Here is a 23,855-nt window from a genome sequence, read left to right on the forward strand (position 1 = left end):
GAACCCTCTGAGCAACCCCAGTCCTCTTTGATTTGCCCACCCACAACTAAACCACAACAAAACACTGCACTGTTGAGAATAAGGAGGAATATGAGCACCCCTGCCATGCCCTTCATAAATTTAGAGATAATTAAAGCTTTTTAAGGTGACTGTAGGTTGAAGCTAACCGCTCTGTGATTTAAAGCCAGGATCTATTTGTCTGTTGTGTCTTTCTTCCAGGTTCCTGTTGTTGCGAGCACAGCAGAATTTGAATAGTGTAAGTGCTCTTTATAAACTCCTGCTTTCCAGAAATTGCCCATTGGATCAAAAGCAGAACCTCTGTGCAAGAGCACAAGAAATCTCCAGCCTTTGATTTGGAACAGATGAGGCACCCTATGTTCCTCTAAGATTAAAAAAAACCCTGTTGGCACAGCACAGAAAAAAGAGAGGCGAAGGAACCACATGAAATAATTCAAAACAAAGGAGGTGGAAATTCAAAAATAGCACGAGGAACTCAGATGACAGATTGAAAAGTGGACGAACTGCAATTAAGAGGACAATTTCATGTCCAAAGAGGATGCTCTGAACACCAGCCAGAGAACGGAGACCCTCTGGAGTAGTGGTGAGCTGAACGCAATATAATCCAGTCTTCTGATGGGAAGACAAGTTGAGGCAAGTTATCAATTACATTTTTGTAATGCAGTTAGAGATAGTTAGCTCTACCCATAATTTAATAAATGCATTTCCAAAATAAAGGAAGGAAAAGAGGAGTGAACCAAATCCAGGAAAAAAGAACTAGCTCAATTTGGAAACTGCAGGTCACTCGTATTTTGAGCTTATTGAATAGGCAATCAAGGAAAATGATGACACCACTAAAATAAAGCCAGTCGTGGGAAAAAAAGCTATGGTGTGTTTTTTCTGTACATCACAGAAAGGTTTGGTATAGAAAGGAATAAAATTTGGAGAAGTCTGAGATTTGTATGTTTAAGTTTGTCATATTTCTGATCATGAGCTAACCCAAGATTAAAGTGCAGTGACATTAGGTAAATTAGTCAAGGTGTGACCTGTGCACCCACTACAGTTGACCCAAAGTATTCACACAAGCTGTGCTCAGCTGTGCTGGGCCAGGGCAGAGGTCCCTCCAGCCCAGGTCTCGGGTCTTGACAGAAGAAACTGCAGACACCAGGCAAGCCAGCAGTGCATTTCCATTAAGGCACAGCTGGAATGCTTTTGTCTTCACTGGTTTTGGACCTTGGGATACTCTGCATGTGGTAACTACACCAATGGGGAGAAAACCCATTTCCTGTTGAGAAGGTATGCTCAGAGGGTTAATATATTTGCAGATAATAGGCTTAGGAGAGTTTGAGTCTAGACTGCTGACACACACAGATGAACAGACTTTAATGGCTTTTTTTGATATGTATTATTTTCCCCCAAGTTTCAAATGCAGAATTGCTCACAAAACTCAGTGTAAGGTCAGGGTCTCAGACCCTGAATCCCTCTGAGCAGTGATTAATTTCTGTTAGACTCAAACTCACAGTACGTTCACCTGATGACTATGATACATTCACATAATAAGTCAAATTGACACGAGAGAACTAAACCCCACTGAAGTGGTAAGTTCAATGACTAGGTTTCAGTAACGGAAAGTGAAAATCATTGCTGCGAGAAGGCAAGAGTCCAAAGTTTGCTCTCTAGAAAATCTACAAACTGACCTATTCTCTACTATTCTATACCATTTTTGTTGTCTTATGCCTTGTACTCATGGCATTACCAAGTCTGGAACAAAATTAAATCTACTTGTAAGGCAAAGTTTGCATTCTTATATCTGTCTTTCTCCACTTTGTAGAAGTTCTTCAAAAGGACCCAGGAAAGAACTGAGGTCTGTCTTATGTCTCCCTTTTGTCCTGGTTCAAGGGAAAGAAAGAGCACTGTCCTGCAAAAGCAAAAGAGCAGGAAACAGAGAACTCAAAAGACCTGAAAGAAAGAGAAGAGGAACACGCTTACCCCCACAGCTCATAAAGAAAGAACAATGCCTAGATATCACAGTGATCGGCATTCAATATATAAAGCAATGGCTTAATGAGACATAAATATGGTCAGCTAGCAAATGTTAAAAGGTCACCTGATACTAATTGTGAACAAGATAAACTGAGCTGTTTAAAAAAACTTGTCATTAATAATTTCTCAGGGCTTAGCAATTCTGCATGCTTCTGTAATTTGCTCTTCTCTATTATGGTTGAATAACATTCTGCTAATTATTAATTGGATAATGATTTGTTTCTATCACTAATTCAATAATGTGTTCAGAAGTGCATTTTGAAAGCTCCCAGCTCTAGAGACCATAAATATTGGGCTTATTGTCACTTAACTGCTCTGGTTGGAAGACAGGTCCCAAGTGATGGAAATGGAGCCTGTGGAGCTTCCTGCCCACTTCTGGGCACTCTATACCCAAAGTCATTGAAATATTAATGTACTCTGGAGCCCAAGGCAACACTGCTTCCTCGCTTGCCTTGCAGGAGCAGGTGTCCAACACTGAGCAGCAATTAGGAGGAACAACAGACCTCAGCCACCTGTGCAGGCACAGGATTCAGCTCACAAAAGGCTTTGGTGGATCACTGCTATGGGCTGATGAGGAGCTCCAAAGGATGCTCTGGCTTTGCAAGGTTCCACATCTTACTACACTCCCCCCCAGACCACAGTGACGGTGGATTGCTTATTATGAGGAGATCATCCTGACCACCTTTATGAAAAGAGTTTCTCTGTTTTGGGAGAGCCAGCTTATATGCCCTGAATATTAAACAGGGTCTGGCTGGAAATGCGTAATTTGCTCTTAGGGAAACTCTTACAGGGTATCCAGAAGGTGGAAACTTCTCACCCCTCCTGTACCTCCACACCTAAGGGTCTTCAGAGCATTCTGGAAATAGGAGCAAGGGCATAGGATAGGGAGCTGCTGTACAGTAGTGACCACCTCTGACATGGATCCTGTGCCAGGGTCATGTTGCAATTATTTCTGCTCAGATAAAAAGCTGAAGACAAGAAAGCCAACAATAATCCCCTTGAGCTACCACTCCCTACTACCTCCCTAAGAGAAGCCAAACCATTAAAAATGCCACATAAATATCACTGACAGAAAACAGACTTCAAGGTTATTCAGAAAAGCCCCACGCATAGACAATCTGCTCTTTTTAATAGTGATAAAAACCCCAAGTTTTTCAAAAGAGCAAGTCACAGCACAGGCAAACCCGTCTTTCAGAATCCAACAGCTCCCTTTTTTTCAGAAGAAAAGGTAATGTTGTGGGGAAAGGTAGAGCATTCCTCTTTCATGGGCCACAGAGGCATCATCAATTGATACAACAGCACATTGTTAAAACACAAACCACGGAAAGCTGCTCTATGAATCTGTGCAGCCAGCTGGAACAGCCATCAACAGCTGCGAGAGGAATTCACTCCAGGACTGAATCACTTCATTAGGGTGGGGTTTTTTGCCTTTTATTACATGCGGCTCAGGCTGCTGTTCCTCTACCTGAAGACCCTCCACAGAGCAGCCCCACTTCTTTATCTGCTCCCTTATATAGTCTGGAACATTAATGGTTCCCACTGTATTACTTAATTTCCTCCTGAGACATCATTTCTTCATCTCCCGTCATATAGCTCACCAGCAGTCTTCCAACCTATTACATCACGTTGCGTGGTGTCCTAGGTGTTTTGACTGGAAGTCAGACAGCATTAGTGTTTTGGGAGCAGCACAGGTATGGAACTTGCCCCCAAGATAAGGGCTTTTGTCTGTAAATTGATTTAGCATAATGATTGCTATGAACTGCAAATCATGGAAAGTGAAGAAAATATCCAGATGCAATGACATTTCCTGCTTCCTCTTCTGCCCTACTTCTGTTTGATAGAGGCTACTTGATGATATGTGAAATATAACTGGACAGAACCATAGCCCAGAGCCCCAGCAAGCAGCGACACTGGAATATATGCTGTGTGTCAGTTTGAGCTTGGGACCGGCACAAAATTGCAAGGAGGAGACCACTGGCTGCCAAAGTTGTGTACTGGCATAAGCAACAGCAGGTGACATCACAGGGGTTTTGTAATTAAACATGATTATCTCAAGAAAATTCCTTAATTGAAAACAACCATATGAACCTCCAAATTTAGTGAAAAGGAATAAAAATTTCTAAACAAGTAAAAACTGAAGTAGGAGATATCTTCAAACAAAAAGCAAATTGAAATATACCTTCTCCTGAGTTTGTACTTTTACAGGATTTTCAGACAAATAAAAGAAATCCACCCAGTATTCTGACATCACAGCCAACTTTAGCCCTCTTCTACTTCATTTCCATGGTAGAAATACCAGCAAACCCTTATACTGAGGAAAACCTCAGTGTTTAGAACAATAAGAAGCTATCCGAAGAACAGTGTTCAACACTGACGGCAACAGCTTGTGAAAGCTATTCCAGCAAGTAAACAGGTACGCACATATGACAGGCTCCAAAACAAACCGTTGAGTGGATAAGTGTGCTCAGCATCAGGGCTCTTTACACATGTTGTGTATTTTTTTAAATCTCCTTACCCGAACCGCTACAGCGAGATGGTTCCACCAGTCTGCCAGTCTTATCGTAACAGGCAATAGCTCGCAGTCGCACCCCCTCGCCACACTCCTTGGCATCTCCGTGGGATCGCGTTCCCAACTGCAGCTCGGATGTACCTCCTCTGATAATGCAGTCGGACCAATTTCCGTGGGGCTGGGAGGTAAACACCTCACAGGGGCACAGCTCTGTTTCAACTTGAGGATAAACTTCTGTATTCTGGCATTTGTCTCGCTTTCTGCTTCGCCCTGTTCCAACCACAGAAATCTGTTCGTTAGCTTAACATCTGCTACTTTTGATAACAACACGTCATATTATTTATACTTGCATGAATTCAACACATTAGAACCAAAACAATATGAATGTTAATATCCAGGAACGTTTCCGAAGCATCTATTAGCTGCTTCCAGTGCTCTGGAGGGCAAGAACAATGTATTTATCTCCAGGGGCAACCAGAGAACTTGGAAATACTGTTTTGATGAGTAGGGCAAGGAGCAAAATGCAAAGTCTTACTCTAGTAATGGTCTGCCCAGAAAATGCTTTGTAATTCTATATAATATCGTTTTTCTCTAATTATCTGATGAAAATAAATTGATTGTTTTGTCTCTATTTGCTCGCAATCAATGGTTGCCAGGACAACTTCCAGAGGACTCTACATTAGCCACAACCTCTTCTTTGAGGCTACTTTACAAATTAGTTAAAGATGCACACGGCACACAAACTGTACTTTGAAGAAAACAGAAAAGATAATCCTCAGTGAATTATTAGGGCTGCAAAGTATTTCAACAGTTATGTTTGGTTTAATGTTTTCTTTTGCTCTATTCCTTCAACAGGTTTTAAAAGAAGGCTCTTTCAGTGGCGTCAGGAAGCAGCAGCATTCAAATAAACCTGTGGAACAGCTTGCTGCAACTGCACTCTCCATGCCCTGTTCCTGGAGGACTTGTACGAATGAGAAGAGGTCCCTGGTACAAGGAGAAATATTCTAAAGAAGCGAATTCATGCTCCCTGCATCCCTACAACTGCTCAAGGGAACAAAGGTCTGTATACAGCCTCTAGAGATAAAATCAATGCTTTTCTTGGCATGGGTTAGCCCACGTGATGTGGAGCAATCTTTATGCTGGCTGAGCTCAGGAACGTCTTTGCATTTGGCATCCGCACAGAAGGGGAGAATTCATCTTCACCAACAAACCACATCTGTATCTCATTCTCAAAATGTTCCTTGGAGATCCAGGATGCGCTAAAAATACTTCTGCAAAAAGTTTTTAAAGCTTTGATCCCCCCAAAAATCTCTCCTCTTTGGTCTTGCACACAAATAAGATACTAAAACCAAAAAACAAGTTATACAACCCAACCACCCTCTTTCTGGTCTGGAACCAAGTGTCATTTCACCACATGTCAGTAGGAGCACAAGCTGGTTTTCGTCAATACCTGTTTCCATACAAACACGGACCTCCAAAGAAAAGGACATTGATTGCAGACCCTTGATATCGCTGTCCTTCAAGCCACAGCTCTTTCAAAATTTTATTTACAGAGTTCTGGGGAATGTAAAGTTTGCCAGCACAAAGGGATAATAAAAACAAAGAAATCAAATAGTGCTTGCATCTTTATGTTTTTGTGTATATATATATTTATACATATATTTATGAGCAAATTCAGGTAAGGTATAAGAGGTACAACTCCACATACTTCAAGGAAAGTCTTTTAAAAGCTTTTAAATAGATCTGAAACTCTCTGGTGGCGTTTCACGCATTTTGTGTTTGAAGAGCTGACAGAAGGCATAAACTCAGTTTATACATACAGCTGTATGTTCCACATTGTACTAGTAAACATGGGAATTTGGGACTTGCTCATATTTTGCCATTATTACATGAAGGACATCAGACACAGGTAAGGATGCTAATAGTCTCACACTTATATGACACTTTTTTCCAACTTGCCCTGCCATCTGTTTTGTAGGAATCTTCCCTCTAATGAAGTTGCTATGAAAGATCTATTTTGAGGGCTGAAGTAACATTCATCCCATAGTCTTCTCAAAGAAGTAGTGTTAGAATTAGTGATGGAGATATTTTTTTCATCTTTACAGATTGGTTTAGAAATTACTATTAAAAATACCATCTCCAATATTTTCAAGTATATAAATCCTTCAATTAAACGTATTTTATTTTTAAATTAGATTTCTGAATATTAACAAGTATTATATACATTAAACATTATCAGGTAGTACATACTATACATAAAAATTATATGAAAAATTAAAAATATACCTTTCTACAGAAAATGTGTTGTACCCATAGTACAGTCAATTAATTGACTGTATTAATTAACTGAAGACTTACCTAAAAACTGTGTTTTCATTATAATGACTTTGAATTCTGATATGTTCTGTAATAAGTCTTTTGCTTCTTAAGTAATGACTAATTTTATATGTAGAGTCTATGATTACTTACAAAGTAAAATGAATAATACCATTAAAAACTGAGTGGGAGGCAAGCAAATAGTTAGCAAACAATTAGCAGACTCCCACTAAACGACATTGTTAATGAACTCTTATAATGAAGGCAAAGAATTCACTTGAGCATAGACACATGCAGTGATGAAGAAGGAAGTACAGTTCATACATGCTTATAGAAAGGTGAAATACAAATGGATAAAGGACTCTTAACATCATGAAATACTTGTCAAAATAGCACTTTCCTTAAATCTTTGGACTGAGTTCCTACGGGTGAGATTTTTTTCAAGACTTTTGGCCAGCTCCAATTTTCATGTTTTATGCAAAGACACGTCAGCACTAATCTCACCGACGTCCCCTTTTGAAATGCGGTCAAACCAAAGGCAATGTCTGAATTGGTCCTCCTTTGCTGCTCTCTGTGGTGTTGTGCTGTCCTCACCCCAGCACCACCGGGGACACGTGCTGCATGTTCAACATGTGCTTTTCAGGACACCTTTTCTGGGAGCAGGCTGAGACCACGACCTCCTTCCTGGAGGGAGGAAGGGAGCCCAGCAAGGTCGTATGGGAGAGACTGGTGGTGCCTGGTCACAAATGCAGTGTGGGTGAGCAGACAAGCCATCAAAACCTGCATATCAGAAACTATTTTGGGTCCACTTACTTGAATGGATGTAGATGAGGTACTTGAGGTACTTGAATGTCTGATGTAGAATGGAGTAAGAAAGGGGATAGGTAGGACCATACTGTTTTGTGACTTGCACAGATGTTCGTAAAGAAAATTCAGTTTTAAAACTACCTGGAAGTAAGTATTGACTTAATTCCTACATATTTTCTGTAAGAGCAGGCACATATTATTCTAATAGGGATAAAGGATTTCTACTACTATGAACATACAGACATTGACATAGAGAACGTTTTAGAATATGCTCTTTGGCAGAAACAGTAGAGCATTGCATAATAATGATTTTTATGTAAAAGAGAAATCTTTATCCTTTAATGAGCCATACTGACGAATGGCAACTTGAAGCCATTATGTCTGTGTACTGTAATTGTTAGTTACTAAAAACTTGGATCATTCCCACAGTAACAAACTGAATAACAAGAGAGCCATGCAGCCAGGTACAAGTGAGTCTAGAAGAAAGGAGCAGTGGTAGCCACCATACTTTGCTGCCATTCAGTTCTCAGGCATTATCACAGCAGATTTTTTACAGCAAACTCAAGCCAGCTACACTATAGCTCTCAAACACAACACAGAAGTATGAAAAGATGGGAGTGTTCAGGATAACAGTAATAGTAAATTTCTTGTAAACCTTCTGAAAACAGTGTAATCCCTTTTTATTTGATTTAGCTATGGGGCAAGGGTGGGGGGTGGAAGACAACTCTTAACAAAACAAGCAGTTCCAAACTATTAATGTTATAGAGTTTTAAAGCTTTTCAGTTTGGTCAGCATTCATAAGATAATAACAAACCACAACAGCAAGTATGGGAGACTTTTCCATGAAATGGTTTGAACCAGAGTGTTTAATCAATACATATAAAAGATCAAACAAAACTGTTTTAATTATACTGGTTTTTCTTTATTTATGGTATTAATTTGCCCTGTTGAACTACTGGATATTGCTGAGCACAGAACTTCCAGATTTAAACTTCATCCAGATTTCAACAGTCTTAAACAGAAAAACATACTGATTTTTATTCTTGTATATGCATTTGCTGTATGTTTTCCAGATTAATACATCAGATAAACTTGCACGATGCATAGGCACTGTTTTATTTGGTTTATGTCTAATAATGGCTTTCCACCACCCAGTTTTTCTGCACTATTCTCATACCTAAATGTGTGCGCATAAAGTAGGCAATGATCAGTATCAGATCAAAATTCAATTAGGGATGATCACTATTCTGTCTGGATTTTCCCGAAATCCCAACATCAGTCCACCAACATCTAAGAGGCATTATTCACAAGTATCACCATCAGACAAATATTATAAAAGATTATACCTGTGAGTGACCGTCTCCTACTTCGAGTTGATTCACAGTCGAACGAGCATGCTGTAAATTTAGACCAGGGGGTAAACATGCAGTCATCTTTGCAGGGAATGAGACACTCCTGTACGAGAGACGGCATAGCTCCTGCCCACTGCATGCAGTCACCAACATTGGCAGAGTCGTTGTGCTCTGACAGGCATGTAACAGCTGAAAAGTAAAGGTACAGAAATCTTTATATTCTTATATATATTGTATTATACGCTATGCAGTCAGTACTTGTGTTCTATGTGGGATTCACTCTCCTGGTTTAATAGGATAAAGCCGATTTATTTTTAGGTCATTATTCATGCAACACAACATTCTCATTCAAGCAGTGTGTTATCTAAATGATTATATAAATTCAATATTCTCAAGGAGGCAGTCATTTTAAGGGTTGAGGCAACAGTTTAACCAATGATACATTGTACGACCAAACAAGAAAAGATATAATACTGCGGCTATGTGCCATAAAACATACTTGGTTGAGGCCAGGATTTCCAAGCTGTGATGCACACACTATGTATGGGACCGAAACTGCTTCAAAGAAGAAAAAAATATTAAAAATATAAAAGAGAGCTTCCTTCTCCAAAACTGCCATCTTTTCCATATTTCAGATGAAGGGAACAATTGTCTGAGCAGCCTTCCCATACCAAGCGGTGACCTCTACTCTATCTGAGCAGCGGATGCTACAGCTAAATGCTTCTTGCAGCAAGGTGTAAGCACCAGGTCTGCTCCCTCCAAACTGAGTTCCCTAAACACTGTGCTACCCCTTGTGCTCTCCCCCTCTCTGGCCATCTGAACCTTTGAATGTCTTGCATAAATGCAGATGTTTAGGAGGAAGGGCACAAGCATTCAGCCTGCAGCCATGATAGAAAGGGGCTGCAGCCGCTGTCCTTTACTAGCAGCCTGCTTCTACGGTGCGCGATAGCTCCCTGTGAGAGCAATAGAAAAAAAACAAAACGCAACTGCTCTGTGGGTCTCAGCTGAGGACAGTGTCACTCTGCCAAGCTCCATCTGACCTGAAGCGCCTTCACACATGGGCAGAGGCAGAGCCAACTCCCTTTTCCTTCAACACCCCTCTCCTTTTTTGGTCTGTAATGACTAACTTTTCAGGGTGGATAATGGCACTGTATAGCCATGATAGAGGACAAAAGTATTAATAGTGATAGCCTATAATAAAACTTGATAAAGTTTCAGTGAATTAATAATAAGTAATTAAAATAAAAAAAATAGCCTGCACATCATGGAGCCTTTCCTTTCATTAATAATAATTAATTCTCACAAAATCTCCAAGATTATAGGCTATTTATATCCTACATTGTAGGTTAACCAAGGCAAAGATAGGTCGTGACTTGATTAAAGAATAAAGTCAGGGACAGAGTTAGGAATTCAATTTGGCCCCAAGAGTTCAGTCATGTCAGGCGCTCTGATTTTAGGCAAGTCCACACACTGTATCACAAAGCCACAGAAGATGAAGTGATTTAATCCAGATTTTATTATTTAACTTCAACAACCTGTGGTATTATTTTTGGGAGCTTTCTAAATAATTCAGGTTTTTGAGACCGCATATACTTTTCCTTGTCGCCAACACTTAATGTAACTAGGAGTGCCTGAAAAAAACCACAGGGAAAAAAAACTGTTTTCTTACAGTTAAAGGATTTTCTGGGGTGTAACTTTGCAATAAATTCACATGAATTTTGGTTTTTAACTACAGCATTGTATGGGATCAAGGGATGAGTTGGCAACCACCTGGAAATAAAAAAGTATCCTCTTAAAATATAATTAGATTTCTAAGAGAAAAATCTGCATTTTGAAAAGCATGCAAAAGGCAAGCAATTGTTAAAAATCTCTTTAGACTCAAGCGACAGTAAATCAGCATATTAATAACTACTTCTGAATTGCTGATCCTTGCCTTTCACTTTCAATCCTTGTGACCCTTCCTCTCTCTCAGCTCTGGCAGTCACAAACTCGGAGACATTCCCCTTCTCAATTACGAGAGTGCGAGGACAGAGGTCACCACTCTGTATGGGAAAGCGGGGTAATTGCCCTCTTCAGGAAGGTTAAACAAGTAATAGACTCTGATGCCCAAGGTCTGTGTAGCCTCATTACCTTCACCAAGGACACCGAGGGTTCGGCAACACAAAGGTGTCCACATGAAGCATGGCCAAGTGTATGCAAACCCATCTTCTCAGCATCACTACAACCGCTAGCGTCTGCAGGGAAGTGAACAGCATCCTACGCTGCCAGCCCCGAGAAGCAATATTCGCAATTGCATAGTAAACCATCATGTTGCAATGTTTACTACTATCTGACAGAAGACCACAACTCATTCCTAACATTTATTAATGGCAACACAAGTGATAGAACTTCTAAATGTTGATATTAAACCAGACGCTCCATGCTGCACTGAGTTACTACCTAACAGCCCAGTCTTTTGCACAAATGTCCTTAATTTTAAGCATACAAATAATTCACTGAGATCACTGAGCTTATTTAGATGCTAAGAGACATGGATATATTAGGACATAGGAGATCAGGGCAAATAGATCATGGAGCTTAAAGACATCAGTGGCAATAGTAAACATGGGTAGAGGGAAGTTAAAACAACAAATAATGTACTGGATTATACATGTATAAGCATGGAGACAAGGAGTTGAAAAGAAGAAAATATAACGGATAGTCTAGTAAGAGACGCAAGATCTAAGGGAGGAGAGGAAAAGGGTCTCCTGTAAGGGGGTTAGGGACAAGCAGGCGGTTGAAAATACAGAATTGCTTCTCGTCTCTACTTTGGAATTTTTGTAAGTGCAGATCCTGGTAACTCAAGCTGGTCATTCCTGATGGAGCAACAAAGCCTTAGAGTCAGCAACGAGAGAAGGCAGTGGCCAAAGAGAATGGAGTCCAAAAAGCTTTTTTTGATGCCTAAAATACTACCTAAAGAGCAAACATTCTGCTTGCTTCCCACTCTCCTGGACTTATCAACATCAATGGTGTTATTAATAAGCTGGTGGGCCAGGTGAGCACCTCTTTGGTGACCCAACTGGCAGCTGTGTCCCTTTGCTGGGAGTGCAGGTGCTTCTTCTTTTACATGCAGAATAAGATGCCAGCCATGAACATCCGGTACCCTTACACACCAAAAACCCACACCTCCTCGGGTCGGCCTAAGCAGTATGCTGCATCTCAGTCTTGTTAGGAGGCAAATCATTTCCACTCAAGAGTCTGCAAGTATCTTCAAAGACGATGCCAATGCATGAATTCTTCAGTTTGAGATGAATTACCTTCAAAAGCCTGAGCTTAATGGGCCTGATCTTTACAGCATGTCAGTCATAAAAATGGCAGGATTTCTGCTACATGCTTACAACTATGCTTGAGGTGAGCAGCATGAACTGCTAAAATAAATTAAATAATAAAACAAAAGCCCATTAGGGCATTTTAATGGATTGAGAAGGGCCAGTGGTTCGTTCAGGAGCTGGTCACCTCATTTCTGCCTGCTGCAAACTTATTTCCCAGTTAAGCTAGCTTTAACTTTTAAGAGAAAAATATTTTCAAATACAGGCATTTCTGGAAACAGAATAAGACAACTTTGCTTTCAGTGAAGCTTCAGGAAAGTTAGTAAAATTATTTATCCTTGGTGGTCTCAAGCTACTGATTGGTTTGGCTTACGTGTGGTTTACGCTGCATAAGAAATATTTCCACGTAATCCTCAGTTCTGTCACAATGGTTTTAAATAAACTCATACCACAAAGCCATTTTTGCTATGTCAACATCTCTTTTTTTTTTTTTTTAAGTGGGATACCACAGTAGAGCAAATGCAGTCCATTTGCAGCCCTATGCACTGAGAAAAAAATGACATAGTAACAATAAATCCCCCCTAGACAGAATGTGTGATTTCTAGGGTCTCTGCAGCATTTAAAATGGACACAAACATGAATAGAAACAGGTAATAACAGGACACTACCAGATAAAGGGTTTCGAATTATAATATTGATTCCCACAAAGAGAGGAAATGCAAGATTTCCTTTTGAACTGCCACTATTCCTTCTTATTACCACCAGTCAACACCACCGAACTGGAATTAAACATTTGGGGCCAAGCTGCAGGATGACAATTTAATGCAGTTCTGTTGATATAAAACAATGGCTGGCACAAAAAGAAAAGAACACCTTCTCTGATAAGGATAAAAACAAGATCATTAATTAACCTGAAAGGTAACCAGGTTTAAAATGCTAAAAGAAATTTTTTATTTTTCAGGGCAGAGCTGGAATTGTGTAACAGTGTGGATGCACCTGTTAAGGTGCCAACAAAAAGTTAGCGATTACTATGAGCAATGAAAATAGCTGCAGATGCAACCGCTTTGCTTCAAGGCATAAGCCAAGTGTTAAATGTACAGCTTGGGGAGGAAATTTCCCTTTCTGCTGGTACGGGGTCCTGTCAGGATACTGAACGAGGACTGCTATCGGGATATTCAGCACAACTGCCTCTGTCTTCTTGTTTTATGCTTAACACCCACAAGAGTATGTCTGTATGCCATCATCTTAGCATATGGCATGCGGAAGCATATGGAAGCTATATTCTTTAACTACATTTATCTTAAATTAAAAGTAAATAGCAGACACTTCTTCTATAAACTTTTACATGGTGAAATCAAATGTTTGTATGCTGTCAAATTGCAGAGGCACTGTATGCATCCGTAGATGATGTTACATCACCACCAAAGAAGCACGTCAGCATCAAACTGGGGGAACTTGAGTGCTCTCCGTAGGCACACGCCTGACTTAAGAGCACTACAGATGGTCCCAACAAAATGAGTGTATTCAGAAAGAAATATTACAGACATAGCATTGCATCCAATAAGGAAAGATAACATAAATACAGTTCCTCTTAAGTAAAATTCCAATTACAGACAGTCTTGGTAATCATATTCGTTTACCAAAGTTATAATCAATTCTCCCTTAAAAATGCATTTCAACAGTTTCCAAAGGGTAAAAAGCTTAAGAGTGAGAATATCAACCACCAACCAGTAAAATTATATTGTACCATGGCACTTCAATTTGTGAAACCTAAATTAGTGGTTTCAAAACTCTGGAATTAAATGTCATTAGAACATCTGAAAACAATGACTGATAATTCTGGGAAGGTACACTCAGGCCAAACACTAAAACTAAAGCTAGGCAGTAGTGTAATTTTAATGTAGCTGTTTACTTTCCCATTGTTCAGAAAAATTCTCATTTTGTGTTGCATAATTATTCTCATTACCCCTCAATGTAACAAGATAACACATAATTTCTAACACATATCACTAATGATAAGTGAAAAAGGAGTTCAGGGATATATCTTAGAAAAAAAGAGTAACTTTAAGGATCCAGACCTGCTGACTATAAGCACAGTCTCGTAAATCATGACGACCTCATTTATTTTCTATATTGATGCTCCTTCTTACTTATAACGAGTTTCTCCAAAATCCCAGGTGGAACATTTATGTCATTCTTGGTACATTAATGCAACCCCTAATCACAGAATCATAGAATGGTTTGGGTTGGAAGGGACCTTAAAGATCACCTGGCCCAACCCCCCTGCCATGGGCAGGGACACCTTCCACTAGACCAGGTTGCTCAAAGCCCCATCCCACCAGTCCTTGAATGTTTCCAGGGATGGACCACCTACCACCTCCCTGGGCAACCTGTGCCAGTACCTCACCACCCTCACTGTGAAGAATTTCGTCCTTATATTTCATCTAAAACTACATTCTTTCAGTTTAAAGCCATTACCCCTTGTCCTTGTCACTACATGCCCTTGTGAGAAGTCCAAAGTTTGGATTTACAGAAGCAAACCATAAGACAACCATTAAAAATAAGTCTGAGGAAGAGAGCAAATGATGCCAGGAAGGACATCACAGACATAGATCTAGTAAAAATAGCTGAGGAAGGGCTGGAACAACTAGTTATGCAGCAGGGAAACTGGCTCTGAGATCACTAGTTTCCCATTTTGTAATTATTAATGATATTGACAGTAGTGCTAAAGGCCTAAGAAATGTCACCAAGCAAACAGAGCGCTGAATAAACACAGACCCCAACCAATGTGCTCTATAAACAAACGAGGAGCCTGAGATGAGGTTGGGAAGCAATAAAGATGGTAAATATCAATGGAAAAGATAAAGGAAAGCAACTGAAATGATTTGCATGAAAAGGGGTCAAGGGAAGAACTGGGTAGAAAAGTTGGGTACAGAGCATCAGCATGGAGACAAGACCGTAACAGGGGTAAAGGGAGGAGTTTGGGATAAAATTAGAAGGGAAGAAAAAAAAGTAAAATGCGAAACTGTGAAGATCCTTCACAACTTCAGCCTCTCTTTGAGTTGGTTTCTCTGCAGCTTTCCTACAATAAGACATGTACATGGGGAAAAAGACAGGTTAATCTAGGTAAAGGAGCCGAAGAAGAAAAGGAGTGCCAACTGCAGCTTTCTGGGGGTCAGCCTGGTGGGAGATGACCTCCAGAGCAGCCACAGCTGTGCCCCCACCAGAGCAGCCGGTCCCATGTGCATGTGTCTGACCCAACTGTAGAGTTCCCCTGTGGCTACATGTCATTGGCATTCACCAGACAGAAAGGGATAAAGAGGTCTGTACACAACGTCTGCATACCAGAGGCGCACGTCCCTGCCACACCGTTCACTCTTCATGGCTCAGAGCCTCTCAGCCAACACCGCAGTGCAAGCACGAGAACCGATCAGTTTGTCTGAAAGGGATTAAATATGTCCAGGGCTGCATATTAAAACCAGTAAAACCAGTGCAGGCTGACCTCTGTCATTTAATGCCTTAAACTGGACTCACCCCTGTTCTATTTTAAAATAACTTCTTAGAGTACAATTTTTCTTTGATATTTATGGATGAGGTTATCGATTATTTGGTTGGGAATATATGATTTAAATCACTGAAAGAATTGAGTTGTACATGTCAATTTTGGCAAGCTGTGTGACTTGATGTTTTTAATTCTTCCTCAGTTGTGAACCAAGACTGCCCACTGTTTAAGGGGAAGTAGGAGAGAAATACGTTGCTATAAAGCCCATTCCTCCTCCCACCCACACTGAATGCAGAACACAGGATTGATACATCAATGTCTAGCATCATTTTCATTTTAATACAGGTGTTTTCTTATTGCAAGTGGTTCACACTCTGCCTGGCTAGAAAGACAAAATAATATGATTTTTTAATGTTTCAAATTTACTTTGGCCAGAGAATAACTGCAATTTGAGTGCTTCTATATTATGCAATCAGTCTAAGGAATCTTTCACAATTTTTCCTGTTTTTTTTCTAACTTTATTATAGGTTTTGAATTGCTTTTACTTTCATTTTCTATTAAAAAGGAAATCAATGGAAGTGCATTAGATGATTAATGATAGAAATTATGCTTTTGCTCCTCTCAGAGAACCTGACAAAATACAAAAATATGCTTCCTTTTTTTGCTTTCTGTGGCCCACCATTACTAAAACTACTCAAGTTCAATTTATTTGTAGCACCTATCATCAAGTTATATTTAAGACGAATTATTTATTGCACAACTTGAAAATAAAACTAAGACATCCTGTTATATATACACACATTGAGACCACAGTAAATAAAGAGAATCAAACATGCCAAATACCACAAGAGAGAGAAAATGGAAAACAAACGCAACGTTTAGAGTATTCCTAGTAACTCAAGTTGGAAAATCACTTAGCTGACTAAAAAAGCACTGACCTTCTTCTGAAAGCTCTGCCTCAGTTATATATTCACTGGCCAGTGTTTTTAGTGATAGCTGGATGAGCTCAAAATCTAATGCTGCTTGTTTTATTTCAGCCAGCTCCAGCTTTTGGTAGCACCACATGGTCATCTCTCATGACAGCTGTAGAGAGCTCAACACTACAGCCCACTCACATGGTAAATCCAACCTTAGAAAGGTATCAGAAGACAGCCCTGTAAACTTGTCCAGCCAAATGTCCACTTCCACCTCAATTTTCATGGTATTGGGTTTGATAAAATTACCCACTTGTATAATTTTTCAGATAACTGGACGTAAGAAAACATTGCATTACGTTGGTTTAGGAAAAGGCATTTTAAAATCTTGCTCTGGAAGGCAGGCACCCTGTCATTCCACTCCACCTATTCCTTTACAATGAAGCGCAGATACTAAATCCAGAACATAACGCTGATACACCAACGTATGTACAATTCCCCCAACATTAGATTTAAAACATTATGGTCTTCCTCAGCTCTGGCTCTTCTCATTTTGGCATTCAAAATTCCTCACTGCTCTTGGCTGGTCAGGCACCAGCAACTAAGCCACTGTGGACATATGTGGGCCCTTCAACAACTTTTCAACTCATCCTGATGCTGCCTGCTCTTACCTGCCCATCACCACCTCTCCCCAGTGTCCTGGTTTCAGCCAGGACACCCAGTTAATTCTGTTTCTAATGCCCAAATCCTGTCCTACCAGGCATGCTCCAAGGCCCAAGTAAGACAGCACAAATTAACCTGCCATTGCATAGATCTCCTCATTACCAAAAGGAGTTGTGTGGCAGCCTGTTGTCCACTGGGGTAGATTCATCGCATTCTCTCCAAAATTCACTCCAATATTCACTCTCTGCCTGGCCACACAACTTACATTTGAGGGAGAATAAACAAGTTTGTCCAAAATTATCAATTCCTCCCGACAGTACTTCCCGCATAATGATGTTTATACCACTGCACCTAAGTAAAGACATGCAGATTTGGACAGGTGTAAAATAAGACCAGAATTTGGTCTCCTCTGTTTATTTGTATTTTAAATTAACCATGCTTTTCCAGAATTCAGACCACCATACAGACTCATCATCTTTATCAAAGTCCAAAACTGCAATTCAGAAAGTAGTAACATGGAAATTTTGAAACCAGCTCATCACTTTCTATATTCCACTCATAGAAACTGCTGTTAAATTTTTCTAAAGTACCAATGGATTTTGTAGATACAGTCCTGCATAAAACTTTCCACTTCAACTATCACTTTTCTACAGTAAAGGACAGATAAGAATACTAAATGCTTTGAGGTCTGAAGCCTGGCTACTCATCTCCAGCCTAAAACTGATAAAACACCTAAATCTACTTTGACCAAAGCTAATAAAAATGCATACTCAAATAATTCATCTTATCTAAATTAAGTATCTTTCAGCCGTCATACAATATTGTCTACCTCGTGAGACAGAAATAAAGATACTGTACTCAAGATTGAATGGTCAGCACAGTCTAAGTACAGTAAAGACACTGTACTTAGACTAAAGGTGAGAGAAACAGAAAGAGATTTTGAAAAATTTCCCATGGCCAACCTTGAGAAATTAAATTTTTGGGGCCTTTCAGGATATTTGCCCCATAGGAAACCTAAGTACTCATATTTGAATCCCAGTATGAGCAAAGTCACACTCTGATGTGTGGGGGTTTCATACATGTATCCATAACGTATAAATTATACCTACAGAAAAGCTTTTTATACTTCTTCCTAAACATTCCTAGTGTGCAGGGAAAAAGCGTTTTACAGAAACCCTACTTCAGGGCATCCTTTCTTTAGCAGGAAAAAAAAAAAGACCAACAAAACCAAAAAAACCCAACTTCCCCAGAAAAAACTAACCGTCCAAGATATTGAAGAATATTTTTCTATACAGTGTGTATAAAAGACCCTGATTCCCATAAGTATAAGAATTCGTATTTCTCCTGGGTTATGTTAAATGAACTTTTTTATGTGAGCAAAGCAGTTCCAATAGGTTTGCCTCTTAAGAATAATAAAAATAATTACACTCATCTTTCCTTGTATTTGTTGTTCAGACCATTCTCAGTGCTAGTATATTCCTTTTTACTCTTCTTTTGAAGCTAACTGATCTAAAGGGACTATTTGCTTTCCCCTTCTAGTCTCTTAAAAACAAAGCAGAAGATCAGAGAAGATGCAAAGGGATACACCTTACAGTACCTTATATTTTTCTTATGATGTTCTTCTCTTCCTTTCTTATAGACCCCCAGAAAAAGGAAACAACATTTCTTATTGAGCTGCTGCTACTCTCCTTGAATTTGTACCAAATTGTTGTAATTGAGTGAGGATTATAAAGCAGATTGTATTCCTGCTGACACGATGGGAAAACTCACATTTATTTCAACAGGAAAAGAACAGATATAATTATACTTTCTTTTTAATATCTATGAGTGAAGCATTTGTTTGCAAGCATTTGTTTCTAAAGCAATTACACAATCCAAACTGATTGATTACTATAGGATCATTCATGTATAACAGATACAATATTTGGCCACAAAAAGTGCTCTATTGTGATTTCTTTACTATTGGTTCAGATCATATAATTTATGGTTTGTTTAACCGAAAAAGCAATCAAATGCCATAAAAACAAATTAATACAATGGAAAGTAAATTGCATCAGAACTAGCAATACTTTCCATCCCGCTGGAACATTATTAGTATGTTTAGCTATTCTTCACATGCTTCATTCTCGCTAACCCCGGGGTAGAGCTGGCTGGGACACTACACTACATTTTCTTATATCACAGTCTTTCCAGTACAAACCATTTTAATCTTGGCTATAATAAATCACCAGTTTGATTCTCATCTTATTCCCTCTTCTCACCTATGAAGTTTTGTTCATCTTTGCGGCACTCAGAGCAGTTTCTCAGATGAAATTGCTCTGTGTGTGAATCTTTCTTGATGCAGAAGGTTTCTACCAACTGTCATTACAAGATCAGAGAAAACCATGCTTAAAATGAGAAGGACTTAAAGCAGGGGAAGGTCATCTTTGGAGAGTAACATGGAGTAAAATTTTGCAGAGTTTGTTTATGTTTGTTTATTCTGACTTTTTAAAAAAAAATTATTAAAAAAAAAAAATCAGGAAGATGAGAGCCCATGCAAAACACAGAAGAAGACAGTAACCTGATGGCACCTCTGGGGGAGGTGGCTGTTCATATTCCACCAGTGCCACAACAGTGGACCCACCACTTAATTCTATATATCCTTAAGCATGCCTCTCCTGGCTCATTTGAAAGTGGTTGAACCACAAGCAGGTATCCTGAGCTTCCTCCTCCTGTAAGAGCGGAAATATCCTCCACACCTCTGAGAAGTCCTTGGTGTCCAACACACAGCATCAAGACCTAGGCTCACCTCCAGAGAGGCAGGTCCATGCCACCCATGGAGGGTGTCATGAAGTACATCCGTGCCTTAGACCCAAGGCTGCCTCAGTGACACGAAGCCCAGAGGAACATCTGACCCTTTGTTCCCTTGAGAGGGAAGACAAACTATGGCCAATATACCCAGCACTACCATTTCCTTTAAAACCAAGTAAACTTAGTCTGAGGGACTTCCAAAATTTCCCAAAGTGGTAATTAATTCTCCCATTTTAGAGTAAGTTATTTAGGAAATAAAATTCAATGCAAAACAAATTCAATGCTTTGAAAATCCGTCAAGATTCACATCACATTTCCTTTTCAGAAGAGAGAACTGATATTTGGAATTTTAAGTGTGCATTTTAAAGAAACAGTAAATAACACCTTTTTAATTCATCAGAAGCCCAAAGGAAAGGGAACTTCCATGGAAGTGTGTTGTACTTAGGAAACTAATTCTTGCTGCTGCTGTAATGAAGTATAAAGAAAGCACACCACGAATTCATTGTAATTTGTTTCTATGAGCAAGTTTGACACAGCACGTCCAAAAAAATTAAGATTGTATGGCTACACAGAGCTGAGAGATTCTTTAAAATATTGCATTAGTATTTTGCCTTTTCTAGATCATTCATCGCATCAGACCTTTGTCTCAATTTCTCTTTAAACCTTTGTCTTGTCCTATTTGAAGACCCACGCTCCAGGGTTACATCTTATCAGTTAATTAACTTTTAGAATGGAAACATAGCAAAAATGGCTATATAAACTTTTGCTCACATATATCAAAGCCAGTGTCAACCAGTGTGGTTCCTGTGTACCTAATCCAGGAGACTTATAATAAAAATCTCATCTTCCACTTACAGCTTGAGGCAAAAGGAGGTCTTGCAGAGAGATGTGTGAAGTGACGAGGTTTAGCAGAGCAGTAACATTACTCAGTGGTTTAAATATTGGTCTAGCTACTTAACTTTATGCCATGAGGTTCTGGCACTATATTATTAAATACCGAGATTTCATCCATGTTTTCACTTACACAGAATAATGCAAAATTCATTTCAGAAAAAAAAAAAAAAAAATTGCGATTTATGTTCTTCCTCCCCCCCCAAAAAATTGAAGGTAACGCTACTCATCAGCAGATCAAGGCAACACTAATGCAAAGTACAGGGTGTATGCATGTAATATATCAGTCCTTCATTGTACATTAATGAACAATTTAGCAACAAAACACTAGAAGCAATGAAAACCATCACTTTCGTTCAGGCTCTATGAGGTCACAGCCAACAAGGAATAAAGCAGAAACCAATTAAGCTGGAAAATCTGAATCAATATATGAGAGGAGGATCCTTGGAAGCAACTTCGATTTTTATTTTTCTGGCTCTTCACCCAACATCAGCACATCTCATTGATGTGTGTGGAAAAAGAAAAAAAAAAAATCAGGTAAGAGAGAACTGAACAAGACCCAGTGTTTGAAAATAATTTTGCCCATGGTTCAAAATAACAATGAAAGACCCACCAGTGAAAAGGATGAAACACAGAAAAAGAATAAGGAATTGAATGGGAATCAGAGCCTGAGAGGATGCTGCGAGAGCTGGAAGAGCCCAGCAGCCCCTCGCTCAACTCTCAGCACGCCTCTTCCCCCCGGGGAGGATCAGGCCCTCGGGCTCCTCACACCTGTCATTTCAGAAAAGCTGTGTGATCTGGCGTCAAAATCAGTACAGCCAAACTGAGAGGAACCCATGACTGGACCCAAAACGTAGGCTGTCTCCAAGGGGTGCATCACCAAGTGGGGCAAGGCCATGGCAGAAACAGGGAAGAAGCTGGGAAGTTTGTGCTGGGACAGCTCGGAGATCTCAGCTCTGCACAATGCACCAGGAAAACTCCTTGGGAAAAGCAGTCCTTGAAAGGAATCGCTCTAAAGGAACGAATGTCAAGGATGAATTTTATTTTGTATTTTACCTCTGAAAAATAAGATAGCAGTAGGTTTTAGTAATAGAAGGAGAAAAATCCATACATTGCAGCCAAGTGGAACAACAGTCATCCCTATTAAAGAGTTCAATAAAAAGTAACGTGTCCTGTGGTTGAAATACTCTACAAAGGATTTTGGTTACTGAATAGACCGATCTTATCAGATAACAAGTGAGCAGAAGTTTAAGCCATGTCAGGAATTAAGGCAAAAAACTTGGATACTGACCACAGTTCCTGCAGACAACATTGTGAGCAGCTCACCATTCCCACAATGCCATGAAGGCAGCCAGAGATCACTCTGGCAGTGGCAGGCCAGCAGCCTGCTCCCATCTCTCTCACCCCAATAATGCCAACGGATGTAAAGGAGGATGTAAACAAGAAAATCCCCCTGAAGGTGATGCCAGCCCTGCATGGGACTTCTCCAGTTCTACTATATAGCCCAGAGCCTTACGCATTTCTGTGGTAGCCAGGTCACCTGCAATTCATGGAAAAGGGCTTCCCCAGTCCTGGCTCTCCTTCAAATGATGATCTAAATACCACAATAATCCTGTTATGCACCCTTTTTTATACCCACTAAAGAACAGGGCAGAATGTTGATTTATTTGGAGGCATGAGAAGCATGTGATTGTTAGGTTTTGGGTTTTTTGAGGAGGGAGTGAGGGATGAAGCTGAATTGTTTTGAGTCAACCAGGTGCATCAAAACATCAAAGTTATTCTCTGCATACTCTGCATGTCACACAACTGTTCAAAGTGTTAAAAAGCAATGCTCATTTTCACAGGAAGATGTTCTATAAAAACCAAAACACACACACAAAAAACCCCTTAGTCATCCACATGCAAGTCTTCTTAACACTCAATCCTCTCCAGGAACAAACACTCTGCGATTCTCTTGGCAACACAGAAGTACTAAGAAGCCTTAACAATCTGCATTAGAAATAAACTTTAAAGTTTAGAATATAAACTTCAGGAAGCACTGAATGATTTCTCGCAGCAGGTCAAAAGTCAAATGAAGACTTTTCTTCAAAAGTATGAGAAAATTAACTATATTCTTCAACTGCATAATGTCAAATAACAAGCAGAACCTGAAGTTACTGGAAATAGTAAGAGGTTACAAAGACTGTAACTTCTGGCAGCACTTAATAAAACAATTAAAAATTCATATATCCTAAAGATTTTTTTGATATATTGGTAATACGACATATGAGAATATTAAACCAAAATTAGTTCACAAATTGAAATGGATTTCTGGGAAATTGCTCTCATTACATTATACATTAGCTACAGTTTGTATAATCGAAAGAAAAGATTCTTTCCAGCCTCCTTCAGCTGAATGAAACCAAATGGCATCACACTAAGGTAGTCCTTTTCCTGACATTTGTTCTACCGAGAAAATTATAAATCGGGGGTGGGGGAAAGGTGGATTTCTGACTAAAATATTCCCTTCTTCCCCGGCCGTTTCCAAGGAATGGACCTCACAGAAAACACAAGTTATCTGTACTGTCTTTCAGAAAACTTGAAGATAATTTACTTGGTTATTTTACATAGACATCACACTTCTACCTAAATCCATACACAAAATCCATTCCTTGTAGGTTTATATACATACATATATATATGTGTGTGTGTTATAATTTACTGCCATTCCTAATTTTTTAAATTTTTTTTTTAAGTGCAGGATTAAATCTGTATAGGTTTATT

At 39.5% G+C, this 23,855-nt stretch overlaps 1 protein-coding gene across 1 annotated transcript in view; it reads right to left on the reverse strand.

The window, feature by feature from the left end:
- THSD7B (thrombospondin type 1 domain containing 7B) overlaps positions 1–23,855 on the reverse strand; it is a 274,077-nt gene that overhangs the window by 94,423 nt on the left and 155,799 nt on the right. The window contains exons 12-13 of the mRNA XM_082001598.1: positions 9,019–9,213; positions 4,556–4,819 (exon numbers count right to left, since the gene is read on the reverse strand). Of these exons, the coding sequence (XP_081857724.1) occupies positions 4,556–4,819; positions 9,019–9,213 (459 nt within the window). The remainder of the gene's footprint in view (positions 1–4,555; positions 4,820–9,018; positions 9,214–23,855) is intronic.

The sequence above is a fragment of the Phaethon aethereus genome (genome assembly GCF_964289735.1).
Source record: "Phaethon aethereus genome assembly, chromosome: 6".
NCBI classification, from domain to species: Eukaryota; Metazoa; Chordata; class Aves; order Phaethontiformes; family Phaethontidae; genus Phaethon; species Phaethon aethereus.